Source organism: Diabrotica virgifera, chromosome 7 (genome assembly GCF_917563875.1).
Source record: "Diabrotica virgifera virgifera chromosome 7, PGI_DIABVI_V3a".
Classification (NCBI taxonomy): domain Eukaryota; kingdom Metazoa; phylum Arthropoda; class Insecta; order Coleoptera; family Chrysomelidae; genus Diabrotica; species Diabrotica virgifera.
The window spans coordinates 57,050,370-57,064,924 of NC_065449.1; the positions used below are offsets into that span (position 1 = coordinate 57,050,370).

The following is a 14,555-nucleotide window of genomic DNA, read 5'->3' on the forward strand; positions in this document are numbered from 1 at the left end:
AATTAATACTTTGGCATACCTACCAATTTACTATTTTAGATGGGAATAAGTCACAAAATTGACATATATTTAAGCAGTATTCCTTTTCTATTTGATTAAAACTTATAAACAGTGCTTGCAGATCTTCTATATTTTCTGCTATAATATATTTATCGTTTGCTTACCAAATATTGTTAATTAGAGGAGCGTTTACTTTGATTCCATGTGGTCCAGGAAGCCACTGCGTATCCGCTAGGAAAAATATTCTGATTCGTTTTTTTTTGCATAATCTTACATAAAAAGGACCCCTTTTAACAAAGTACCCCGCACAAATCTTAGTTCATACTTTGGGAAAATATTCTTTGAAGCATTGTGATGAAAAGTTCTCATGGGCACAACTCGATCGTATGGAGGGTTTTCAAGATATAGAGGCACAAACTCGGAAAATTATAAGATTTAGTGGGTATTCCAATTCCCTGAGTTACTGATTATCTGACAACATGTAGAAGTTTGGATCAAAGTAGTTGGAGTAGTCTACGATTTTTTCCTGGCTATCCAATGGCGACCTTTACTTTGACCTTGACCTTCAACGGACGTTATCTTCTAGAGTTTCGAGGGTTTTCGGCATTAAATTGATATAAACAGATTACTCATGGGTTTTTGGGATCGCTAAACACGAATATGTCATCAGAATTGACCTCCGGAGCACGTGGTGGCCAGGGCCACCGCAAGGGACGTTATTTTCTAGAGTTTCTATGTGTTTCGGCATTTAATTGATGCAAATTAATTACTGGAGGGTTTTTCGAGGTCGCTAAACACGAATATGCCACCATAACCGACTCCCAGGGCACCTGGTTTCCAAGATCAATGAAAGGGGCTCCTTGAGTTTCGAGGGTGTTCGGTACTACATTAATGCAAAAGGATTAGTTTGCTTTTTGTAAATTTTTTTTACTATTTGTAGATTTTTATTAAAATAACTATGTTTTGCTATTCAATTGTTTTAACTATTTATAAATATAAACTCAATTTATATCTGACAAAGATTTTCCTTCATTTATTTTAAAATCGATTTACTGTATTCTATTTTGATACTATTATTCATCGTGGTCACTTGATACTCCAGAGTCTTTTATTTAAGCCATATTCGTATTCAGCAACTCCAAAAACACAAGAGTGAATCCGCTTGCATCAATTTAGTACCGAAAACTCTCGAAACCCCAGAAGATGACGTGCCTTAGGCACCAGGTACCCCGGTGTCTGTTATGATAGCGTATTTGTGTTGAGCAGCCCCAAAAACTCATGAGTTATACCCATCTGCATCAATTTAATGCCGAAACCTGTCGAAACTCCAGAAGAAGACCTGCCTTAGGCACCAGGGGGTGCGTGGGTCGGATCTGATGGCGTATTCACGTTTAGCAGCCCCAAAAACATGCGAGTAATCAGTTTACATTAATTTAGTACCGAAAACTCTCGAATCCAAAGCATAACGTGCCTTAGGCACCAGATACTCCGATGTCTGTTCTGATGTGGTATTCGTGTTCAGCAACTCCAAAAACCCATGAGTAATCCGTTTGCATCAATGCAGTACCGAAGACCCCGAAACTCCAGGAGCCCCTTTCATTGACCTTGAAAACCAGGTGCCCCGGGAGTCGGTTCTGGCGGCATATTCGTGTTTAGCGACCTCAGAAAACCCTCCAGTAATTCATTTTCATCAATTAAATGCCGAAAACCATCGAAACTATCGAAGATGACGTCTCTTCCAATGGCCCTGGCTACCACGTGTTCCGGAGGTCAATTCTGATGGCATATTCGTGTTCAGCGATCCCAAAAACCCATAGGTAATCTGTTTATATCAATTTAATGCCGAAAACCTGTAACGTTACAAACGTCACATCTTTGATATTTTATTTTTAAATAATTATTTTGCCTTATTTTCTTTAATATTTCATTAATAATTATCTTCTTCTATTTGGTTTACCCATTTCCCCCTTTAAAAATTGGTTTGCGCTCTTTTATTATCCTCTTTTATTACACTCTTTTATTATCTTCTATTTAATATATCTCTTTCATTTAAATCATCATACTGAACATACCTCTTATATTCATACTCTCCAAATATTTGTATTTTCAATACGGAACATGCCGCTACTTCAAAGTACTTGGTTGTCATTTTAAATGTCGTTTTCAATGACAGTGTCACTTCATCGACTTGACCCGCTACTCCCTGACATACACTGGAAGGGAAAAATTAATCCTTAAAAAGGCATGTAATTCCAAAATTAAATCATTTTCGTTCCATCAAATCATCTCTTGGGGTAAGGATAACATTATATTATAATTATATTTCTCCATCTAACAATTTTTATAATGTTTTTTATCTAACCTAACTTCCAGTGTCAGACCATGTGTTCTGATATTTTAGTTTCAAATATAATTATCTTTTTAATTTACATGTATGCACGTTTAGTAATCAGAATTTTAACTATTCTCATCTAAATTTCATTTGATTTATTCTTGTCATCTGCTACTCTTTCTGACGATTATAACGGCAGATGGCACACGTTGGTTTTTCTTCTTGATGATTGATATGTGTCTTTATCTTATAGTTTTTGGAATACGATCACCGTTCTCCCTCCGGGAGTTTGAACAACCCTCAAATCGCCGGCGATAGAACAACGAGGACCATGTCATCAGGGCTGCAACCGCATTACCAAGACTGCAACGACCAACATCCGTAGGCCTGGTGGAATACAACACCTACAACCCCAGAGCCCGTTGCAGAACCAGCAGCAGTACCATTCGACATAAAGAAGATACCATCAGCTACCAAAAGCCATAAGTATAATCCAGAATTGTTAGTTTTTGGCAAGAATTTTAATACATTTGTTAATGCAATTTACTACGTCATTTTATTTATTATATCTTTATGAACAATAAACATGATTAGTTAAAATTATAGTTTTGTTTGCTACCATTCTAAATTTTCAGAGTTCATTCTAAGGTTAGGACAAGACGAACACACACCTGAGTGACTGAGCTAAGCTCTAATGGTGTGACGATGGCTATCTTGGTTAGTTGGGGTAATATTTTCGAATGTTATTTCAATTAGCTGGGGTAGTCCATCGCGTATTTCGTTACACTGGCGCCCAACGTGGCTCGAAACTCTAGAAGATGAAGTCCGTTGAAGGTCAAGGTCAAAGTAAAGTTCGCCATTGCATAGCCAGGAAAAAATCCTAGACTACTAGTACTTTTCCTTGATCCAAACTTCTACATGTTGCCAGATAATCAGTTACTCACGGAATTGAAATACCCAGTAAATCTTATAAATTTCCGAGTTTGTGCCTCTATATCTTGAAAACCCTCCATACGATCGAGTTGTGCCCATGAAAACTTTTCATCACAATGCTTCAAAAAGTATTTTCCCAAAGTATGAACTAAATCCACTGGGATCTAATTTCCATAAGGTTGTGCGGGGTACTTTGCATGTTTCCAGTTCCAAAAATGCGTCAAAAATTGTATAAACAATTGTTTTTTAAACAAATCGTCAAAATCAGTCTTTTTGCCCTGTACAAAGTATTTTTTGGGGGTTTTGGATCATTATGAACAAAAACGGTTTCTACTAACTTTTCTCTAAGATGCGCCGTTTTCGAGTTATAAACGATTTAAGTTATGAAAAAGAGCAAAAATGGCAATTTTCAATTCCGAAAAACAATATGAAAAAAAGAAAATTTTGATGTTGCCAAAGGTCACAAATATTCTTCGAATGTCCATTCATAAAATCTGCAAACTTTTTAAAGTTTTTTAAATTTCAATCAAGCGCGTGTTCAAAGATTACTCGCTGCCGGGCGCGGTGTTCCTATATACCGCATTTCTCTCACACTCATGGTGAGTAGGTACTTACCACAGCCACAATAAGACCATTAACTGTTTTTTTCCATCTGGATCTCGGAGCTGTGTTTCCCAACCTTCCTCTTGAATGTAGTTTAAAATATTTGAAATAGGTTCAGCTGTAAGACCCGTCTCTATATGAACCATCAGGCATAAATTATAGTACCATGCCTTTTCTGAAAAATGGAAAAATGTTGATTGTACTAATAATACAACGTGTCCATTTCAGGTATGGTAATCATATAAGGCAGGGGTAACCAATTGGCAGACCGCGGTCCGCATCCGGACCGTAGGTTTGTTTTGTGCGGACCGCAATTAAACTCAGAATATAGCGCTTTGCAATTTTGAAACTGTTCGGTAATGAAATTCAGAACTTGTATAGGTACTATGTTTGTTTCAACTTATGTGTGCAAAACCACTTTTTGAAGAATGCACTTTACTAAAAATCGGTACAGATCTCAGCTAACAGATGAATATCTCAACTCCCTAAAGGGAATCAGTTGCACTAAAGTCATTTGAAACTCCAGATAGGTTGTACATTTTTTTACATAGGAAACAATCTTTTTTAAACAAATTCAAAATTACCTTTTTGTCCAGAAAAATGTATTTTTATGTTTTTTTGGGTAATTTCAACAAAAAAGGTCTCTTGTCATTTTTCTTAAAAGTTGATAATTTTCGAGTTATAAGCGATTTAAAATCTGAAAAATGTAAATACGCATACGCATTGTCAAGACTTGAAAACTCATATGTAAATTTTTAGTATTCAGGTTGACAAGTGCCTAAATTGAAGCTTATACATTTAATTTCAAGACTCTAACGAGTAATCGGGGCTTATTTCAATATACAGCGTGTCCAATTAAGTCGGCATCATATGGGAAACTTTTTTATTCTTACTTTTATGAAAAAAAATTGTTCTTTATAAAAAGTTGTGCATGGTCTAAAACTTAAAATACAACCATCAGTTATCAGTTTTTTTAAGCCGTATACGAGGTATGTCAAAAAATATGAATTTTACTCAAGAGTAAAGTAGCTGTATTTTTCACAATATTGAAAATTGTTGTAATGAAAAGTTGTTTGGAATTAAGAACTATATTTTAATATGCAATTTCATCCTTCTAATTGAAAAAAAAAATTTGAATTTTTTTTTAATTATGGATACTTAACCAACATTATTTTCAGTTATTTCAATTATGATAACTCTGTTATTATTAATTTTACGAAAAATAGTTATTCTGTATAAAATGTTCTGCATGGTCTAACACCTAAAGTACAACCATCTTATATCAAATTTTTTCAATTTTATACGAGGTATATAAAAAATATGAATTCGCTTAAGAGTACTTAAATAAAATATATACCGGTATTTTTCACAATATTGAAAATTGTGATTTTGTAAAGTTGTATAGAACTAAAAAGCATGTTTCAATAAGTAAATACATCCTTCTTATTGAAATATTCTGAACTATAAAGGTACTTTATTTTTGATCGAAATTCATATTTTTTTACATACCTCGTATAAAATTGATCAAATTTGATATTAGACGGTTGTATTTAAGGCTTTTAACCATGCAGAACTTTTTACAAAATATACATTTTTTTCGTAAAATTAATAATAAAAGAGTTATCATAATTGAAATAACTGAAAATAATGCTGGTTATCCATAAAAAAAAATTCAATTTTTTTTCAATTGGAAGAATGAAATTGCATATTAAAATATAGTTCTTAATTCCAAACAACTTTCCATTATAACAATTTTCAATATTGTGAAAAATAAAGCTGCTTTACTCTTAAGTAAAATTCATATTTTTTGACATACCTCGTATACGGCCTACAAAAATTGATAACTGATGGTTGTATTTTAAGTTTTAGACCATGCACAACTTTTTATAAAGAATAACTTTTTTTCATAAAACTAAGAATAAAAAAGTTTCCCATATGATGCCGACTTAATTGGACACGCTGTAGAATATTGTTTTTTAATTGTTAATCGTCGCTCGTCGCACTTTATGGTGCGTTTCTGTCTCACGTATAGTACAGATTATACATACTTATGCGAAAAATTCCCAACAAATACTTGACATTTATTAAAATTATATTATTAAAATTTTATTATTATAAATTTTTATTATTAACATAGTTTTTTTTTTAATAATTTTTATTTATTCAATTAATTATTGCCAATGTGCTAATTAAATACGCCAATCATATAGTGCTATATGCACCCTATAGTACGACGCGCCGCCACGGCCGCTTAAGGGTCAGGTGGACGCGCATAATTAAAAATTAAAAATAATTTGAATGTTTTCACTTCAATTTAGGCAATTGACAACCTCAGAAATAATAATTTACACATGAGTTTTCAAATTTCGAATTTTATTCTTTTATCTTCGCTAAAATAAGCTTTTGTTTTCCATTTTTCAGCTTTTAAAAGGCTGAAAACTAGAAATATATCAACCTTTGAGAAAAATGACAGATCTTTTTTGTTAAAATGACCCAAAAATGCTAAAACATATTTTGTGGGGACAAAAAGGTGATGTTTTGAATTTGTTAGAAAAAACTGTTAAACAATTTCTGCCCAAAAATTTCGCCCAGCACCCTTCTGATTTGTTTTTAGGGGATATGTTTTAACAAGAATCCGCAAAGAAACCGAATCAAAACAACCAGACACAGGTAGCATTAAATCCGGACCCCGGAAGTGTCATAGGTTTTTGAAACGGACCCTCGGGGAATATAATTGGTGATCCCTGGTATAAGGTATGATATATCAACGTGCATATCACCAATGTAGTAAATTATATGGCATAGAAGCAACCACGCTAATTAAAACGATGATGAAATAGTTGTAAATTTTCGAGATGTGGCTTTACAGAAGAATTGGTACTAATAAAAATATCTGACTTAGACCGAGTAGTATAGGCGCCAGAGGGGTCAAGGTGTCCTTCTCAATTCTGATGGACAAACTCAACGGTTTCTTATGGATTTTTGGCTGCTGATTACGAATTTTGAGGGGGGATTTCGATCCGAGTGGTCAAAAAGTTGTTATAAACAATTTAATTGTTTATAACGCTCTGGCTCATAAACGGAAAGAGATAAAAAAATGTTTCAAATAAAATGTGTTCCTTAGTAAAAAACGAAAAAAAAAACGTTTACTAAACTTAAGTCCAACAATTAGAACTCAAGATATTGTAAAATTAGTGCACAATGTAAATTGCAAATTGTAAAATAAGTATTTTCGAAGCTTTATCGATCGTAACTCGGCTTCTACGTATGCAAATGGCCCTTAGAAGGTCTCATTTTAAAGCGTAATTAATAGGCTTTCAAACAAAGTTTGTCAAAAAACTTTATCTTTATTTGCTTTAAAGTTATACCCGTTTGAAGTTATAATTCTCTTAAAAAAATTGTACACTAATTTGTTAATAAGGGTTTAAAGCAAACTATTGTTAAATAAAGTATAAATCTTTATAGCTCAAATTTGGTTTAAACCCTTATAAACAAATTAATGTACAATTTTTTTAAGAAAATTATAATTTCAAACGGGTATAACTTTAAAGCAAATAAAGATAAAGTAATTTAACAAACTTTGTTTGGAAGCCTATTAATTAAGCTTTAAAATGAGAGTTCCTAAGGCTCATTTGCATGCGTAGAAGCCGAGTTACAATCGATAAAGCTTCGAAAAATACTTATTTTACAATTTGCAATTTGTATTGTGCACTAATTTTACAATATCTTGAGTTCTAATTGTTGGATTTAAGTTTAGTAAACGTTTTTTCTTCGTTTTTTATTAACGAACAAATTTTATAATTTTTTTTTATCTGACGTGCTGACGACGCTTTCTGAGATTACACATTTAATTATTGCCTCAATAAAGAACCCCGATTTTCCCAACGCAATCTGACGTCATTCATCGCATTATTACGGTCGCAATTTGCCAGTATCGCTTTCGAGAAAACAAAGGCTTCAGCAACTAAGGAAAAATATCTCTATTTAAACACCACGATACTATTAGATACAGAAATTAAGAAAGCCACGATAGTGCAGCCGATATGTGAAACAATTAATTGTGCATATAATTTGGACCACATATACTACACATATAAAGGCTCAAATTTAGATATGAGGCCATCTCAGATTTTGCCTTTTACAAAAATAGCGGGCATTCAAAATGGCGACTATACATATGTGACTAATAGCACGATAACTTTTAAACGAAAAGTCCAAATTCAACCAAATTTGGTATATGGGTTCTTTTTTTGAAGTATAAGATCCAGGTCTTGAACCGAAAGAATCGGTTTACCAGAAGTTGTGTTTTTCCTGGATTTTATGTAAAAATATGTTGTTTTTTTATTCTTTCACCCTGTATGTATTAATTTTTCAAAAAGTTAATAAAGCCATTGAAAAGACCTTAAAAATATTTTTTAGGAAATATTTTGAACTTTTTAGTTATGTTAATTACCATTTAATAAATGCACAACGTACCATGTGCGACAGATTCGTGCAAATATTATAAGAAATATTGTGTATGTATTTAAGTAATGGTAGAAGCATATAATTTGGACCACACATACTACACATAAGTATAAAGGTTCAAATTTAGACAGGAGATCATCTCAGTTTTTGTTTCTATTACAAAAATGGCGGGAATTTAAAATGGCGACTACACATATGTGACTAATAGCACGATAACTTTTGAACTAGACGTCAGATTTTAACCAAATTTGGTATATAGGTTCTTTTTTTGATTTACAAGATCGAAGTCTTGAACCAGAAGAATCGGTTTACCAGAAGTTGTGTTTTTCCTGGTTTTTATGTAAAAATATGTTTTTTTTTGACAGTTCTTTCACCCTGTATGTATTAATTTTTCAAACAGATAATACCGCCATTGAAAAGAGCGTAAAAATATTATTTAGCAAATATTTTGAACTCTTTAGTTATGGTAATTACCATTTAATAAATGCATAACGTATGTTCACATGTACTTATGGGCGGTAGATTCATTTTTATTGCCCGCCATTTTTGTAAAAGACAAAATCTGAGATGGCCTAATATCTAAATTTGAATCTTTGTATGTGTAGTATGTGTGGTCAAAATTATATGCTTCTACAATGCACAATAATTCTTATATTATTATTTGCACGAATCTGTCGCACAGGTACCTACCTGTGAAGATAGGTTATGCATTTATTAAATGGTAATTAATATAACTAGAGAGTTCAAAATATTTCCTAAAAATATTTTTACGCTCTTTTCAACGTCGGTATTACCTTTCTGAAAAATTAAATATATACAGAGTGAAAGAATTGAAAAAATAAGCAACATATTTTTACAAAAAAATCAGGAAAAACAAAAGTTCTAGTAAACCGATTTTTCCAGTTCAAGAGCTCGATCTTATACATATAAAAAAACCTATATACCAAATTTGGTTGAAATCGGAGTTTTCGTTCAAAAGTTATCGTGCTATTAGTCACATATGTATAGTTGCCATTTTGAATGCCCGCCATTTTTGTAAAAGGAAAAATCTGAGATGGCCTCATATCTATATTTGAACCTTTGTATATGTAGTATACACGTGGTCCAAATTATATGCTTCTACCATTAAGTGCACAATAATTCTTATAATATTTGCATGAATCTGCCGCACATAGGTACATGTGAAGATAAGTTATGCATTTATTACATGGTAATTAACATAACTAAAAAGTTCAAAACATTTCCTAAAATATATTTTAAGGCCCCTTTCAATGCCTGTATTACCTTTTTGAAAAATTAATATATACTAGGTGAAATAATTGAAAAAAGAAACAATACATTTTTAAATAAAAAATCAGGAAAAACACAACTTGTGGTAAACCGATTCTTCGGGTTCAGGAACTCGATCTTACACATTAAAAAAAGAACCCATATACCAGATATGGTTGAAGACGGACTTTTCGTTTAAAAGTTATCGTGCTATTAGTAACCATTAGCACCATTTTTGTAAAAGGTAAAATCTGAGATGGCCTCATATCTAATTTTGAACCATTATATGTGTAGTATATGTGGTCCAAATTATATGCTTCTATCATTAAATGCACAATTTTTATAATATTTGCACGAATCTGCCGCACGGCGACTTTAACTTTAAAACAGATGTTAATATGGTACTATACTCGTTTAGAGTTAGGAAACGACCTGCGAAACATACATACTTATTTTTAGTGCCATCCTGACTTGTACTCATAAAATATAGTTTAAAAAATTAGAAGATAGTTAGAGATACCAAAATGCCGTTTTCAGATTTGGATTCAGAAGACTACAGGAAACTGCATAGGAATCCATCGCTAGATCGGCTCTGAGCAGTGCAGGAGCGGCAACGCACAAAGGAACTAACGAAGTAACGAACGAACGAACGAATAGACTTTGCGAATTTATAGACGAAAAGTTTTCGTTAAAAAATCATTTTTTAATTTATAGTCAGTACAAAATTATATTGGGCAACCCCTTGTTTTTTATAATCGATAACATAGATACTAAATGACATTAAACAGATCGGTGCAGGTCGACTTAAATCGTATGTTAGGCCTCGTACATATAAGGGCGGTTTGCCAACGTTGACGTCGCGGTTTACTTGAAAACCCAACCGCCGCGGCTCAAGTTAACATAGAAACAAATGCAACCGCTCAACATCGTACATATGCAACCGCCAGTTTACCAGCGTTTAAACTGGTAAATCGCGGCGTCGACGTTGGCAAACCGCTCTTATATGGACAAGCCCTTAGACTATAAAATTATAAAGAAACTTACGAGAATTATCATTATCACGAGATATTAAATTTTTAACCTCGTCCAGCATATTAACAAATTCTGGAATTTGCCGTCGATATAAAACAATTATGGCCAATAAGGGTACTGTTCGAAAGACCAAATTATGCATTCGAGATGAATTTGCCAATCGTAGTCCAACATAACCAATGTGCAAACATTTAGCTATTTCTGCTCTTCTTATCCTACAATATTTCAAAAGTATCACATAAACTACTTGATTAGGATCATTACACCGAGTTAAACAGACTATAAAACAACTACAGCAGCAAAAATAAATAAAATTGTTTCAGATACATTTTGTTAGCCCACCTAAATAGGGCAGTCAATGAGGGTATTTGACTCCGAATTCCATCCTACTACATCGATTTATTTGATATTTTTACAGTAAGTAGGGAATAGCTCAAGAAACAAAGTCTACCCTATGCCGATGTGCGCTTTTATCTTGGGGGTGGTTCCCACTCCCACCCCTTCTCGGGGGTGAAAAATGTTTTGGTTAAAATAGCCACGGAAAAGGCTAGAGAACCTAATTTTAAGCAAAAACTGTTTTATGATTATTTTTTGAAAACTCAATACGTTTTTAGTTATTCGTGGATGAAAATTGGCCATTTTCAAATGAAAAATGAGGTCCATGTCACCAGCCCCCCCTTTTTCGATTTGAGGGTCAAAAAAAGCTCATTCGTTTGTATTGCGTTAGTACTGGATTGTATCACCCTTCATTCGTTTGTACTGCCCCCACCCTTTTAAATCTGCCTGGAGGGGCTGGTGACATGCCATCCCCCCTTTTTCGATCTGGGCGTCCGGGATGGGTATGTTCGTTTGTACTGCGTTAGTATCGGATTGTATCGCCCTTATTTTGTTTGTACTGCCCCCACCCGTCTAGATTGGCCTGGGGGGCCAGTGACATGCTACCCTCTACTCTGCACTTTTTGCCTTCTGAATGTCGAAAATAGGCTATTTCGTTTGTACTGCGTTAGTACTGGATTGTATCACCCTTCATTCGTTTGTACTGCCTCCACCCTTTTAAATCTGCCTGGAGGGGCTGGTGACATGCCATCCCCCCTTTTTCGATATGGGTGTCCGGGATGGGTATGTTCGTTTATACTACGTTAGTATCGGATTGTATCGCCCTTATTTTGTTTGTACCGCCCCCACCCGTCTAAATTGGCCTGGGGGCCAGTGACATGCTACCCCTCTACTATGCATTCTTTGCCATCTGAATGTCAAAAATAGGCTATTTCGTTTGTACTGCGTTAGTACTGGATTGTGCCGCCCTTATTTTGTTTGTACTACCCCTACCCTTCTACATTTAGAACAGAGAAGGATTAGTGCTAGGGGTAAGGACACAAAATCAGCCAAACCTTGCACATAGTAACACCGAGGGTGTAAAATTTGGTAAATTCGTCAAAAATGAAACGAGCTAAATTTTGAAACTGAAAAACAGGCTTGCAAGCCACTCTTCACTCTCCATGGGGAATGGAAATTTACCCCCTCAGATGGATTTCGGAGTAGTAGCGATTTGAAAAATGGTTCATGTATTTGTTGGAGATATTTTGAACACCATTTTCAATCAGAAATCAGAGCAGCGACCTTGTCTTTTCCTACTAGGAAGAAATTTATCCATCCCCTCAATAAATTTTACAGTTTCAGACGCTATCGATATGAAAATCAAAGATCTTATGCGGCGCATTCTGAAATGCACTCTTCTGATTAGCTGAAACATACATACGGCAGAATTCATTGGAATCGAAAATTATTAAAAGTATTTGGAACATTAAATGAAAAATTCCCACAATCAATATCTTTCTTACCATCTAATGTCAGAGACCAAATAACAATAATTGCCGCTGCTATGTTATGGTTCTATTTAGTATACAAGTGCTATTTCAACGATGTAGAGACGTAAATTGCGATATTTATGCATGTTTCATTGATTACCATAAAGCGTTCGATACAGTAAAGCACGACAAGCTGATGGAGATATTAACCAATATTGGAATTAACACCTGTGATGTAAGGATTATCAGCAATCTGTACTGGAATCAAACATCCTCTATCCGGACAGAGGCAGGAGAATCCGACGATATCAAAATCAAACGTGGGGTCCGTCAGGGATGTATACTATCCCCACTGCTGTTTAACATCTACTCTGAGGAAATCTTTCAAGAAGCAGTGGATGATGTTGAGGCCGGAATTCGAATTAACGGAGAATGTATCAATAACATAAGATACGCAGATGACACTGTGGTATTCGCTGACAGTTCTGAAGCCCTGCAGGAGTTAATGAACAGAATCGTGGAGGTCAGTCAGAGATACGGACTTTCACTAAACACTAAGAAAACAAAATGTATGATTATCTCTAAAAACAAACAGCAATTTGGACGAATCAGTGTGAATGGTCAACAAATAGAAAGAGTAAAAACATATACCTACCTTGGTACACTTCGCGTCATATAAAACTGGTACACTTTTTTTTCCCAATGTAAACCTGTGTTCAGACTGACAATTATTGTTCGTGAATCACTTCTTTGTTGCAATCACAAATAACGGAATTGCACTAAATCTAAATACAAAAAAATAACATTTAAAATGTATATTTCGAATTGTAAAAGTTATTCATTTTGTATTAATTTCAAATTAAATTTTTAATTTTTCCAGTATGTTTTATTTATTCTACACAACTTAATGCAGTTTTGTCATTGTCATTTGACATTAAACATAATAATTTAAAGTCATGTCAAGATTTATTATCTATCATTATTTTTGAATTGAAATATTTTCATAAATTATAATAAAACACGAATCAATGTATATGGATACTTAATTGAGATGACGGAAAATTACAATTGTTTTAGTATATTAAAAAATGCGGTCTGTCGCACAGCCCCGTTTTTACCTAGTTTGATATAATATTTTCGTTGAACTGGCAACGTTGCCCTAGAAATTGGAATGACACTTGTGACAAGATCAACTTACACAACTTGAAAAACACGATTTTCGGTTATAAGAGTTGTACCAGTTCTTTTTGACGCGAAGTGTACGAACGTCAATGAAAATTGGGACCATTCTATAGAAATCAAATGTAGGATAGGGAAAGCAAGATCTGCATTTCAAAAAATGTCAAAGTTGTTCAAATGTCATGATTTGTCGATACCCATAAAAGCCAGATTACTACGATGTTATATCTTTCCTATACTGTTGTACGGAGTTGAGTCGTGGACTCTCACAGACGCCACCTGCAAGAAAATTGAGGCTTTTGAGATGTGGCTTTATCGTCGAATCCTGAAAATATCTTATACCGACCACATTACTAATGAGGGTGTTTTGCTGAGAATGCAAAAAGAAAAAGAGCTGTTAATCAGAATAAAAACAGCCAAAATCGAATACCTCGGTCACATAATGAGGAACAGTGAAAGATATGGACTGCTGCAACTGGTCTTACAGGGAAAAGTAGAGCGAAAGCGAGGACCAGGAAGGCGAAGGATTTCGTGGCTGAAAAATCTACGTACGTGGTTCAACACAACCACTACAAATCTTTTCAGAGCAGCAGTGTGCAAAGTACAGATTGCCATGCTGGTCGCCAACATCCGAAACGGATAGGCACTACAAGAAGAAGAAGATGTTATGGTAATTTGTTTTCTAGAAAGGTTTGTATTGTTCGTTTATGACTGCAATAAGATTCACAATTTCCGTATTTCATTTGTAAAATAAATATAGTGTCAAAAACTTGCTTATACATTTGACGCACTGTCCGTCAACGTGTTAATTGACTCTACAGATTCAGTGCCAAAACGAGACATTTTTATATAAAAAATTTGCAAGTATATTAAATGCCAAACTGACCTATTAAATAAACAATGACATTGCAATTTTCGATTTCTACTATGGA

At 34.1% G+C, this 14,555-nt stretch overlaps 1 protein-coding gene across 1 annotated transcript in view; it reads right to left on the minus strand.

Annotated features, from left to right (window-relative positions):
• Positions 1 to 14,555, minus strand: part of LOC114330859 (adenylate cyclase type 10-like) — a 124,716-nt gene that overhangs the window by 19,199 nt on the left and 90,962 nt on the right. Inside the window, exons 23-24 of the mRNA XM_050656847.1 lie at positions 10,649 to 10,851; positions 3,881 to 4,043 (exon numbers count right to left, since the gene is read on the minus strand). Of these exons, the coding sequence (XP_050512804.1) occupies positions 3,881 to 4,043; positions 10,649 to 10,851 (366 nt within the window). The remainder of the gene's footprint in view (positions 1 to 3,880; positions 4,044 to 10,648; positions 10,852 to 14,555) is intronic.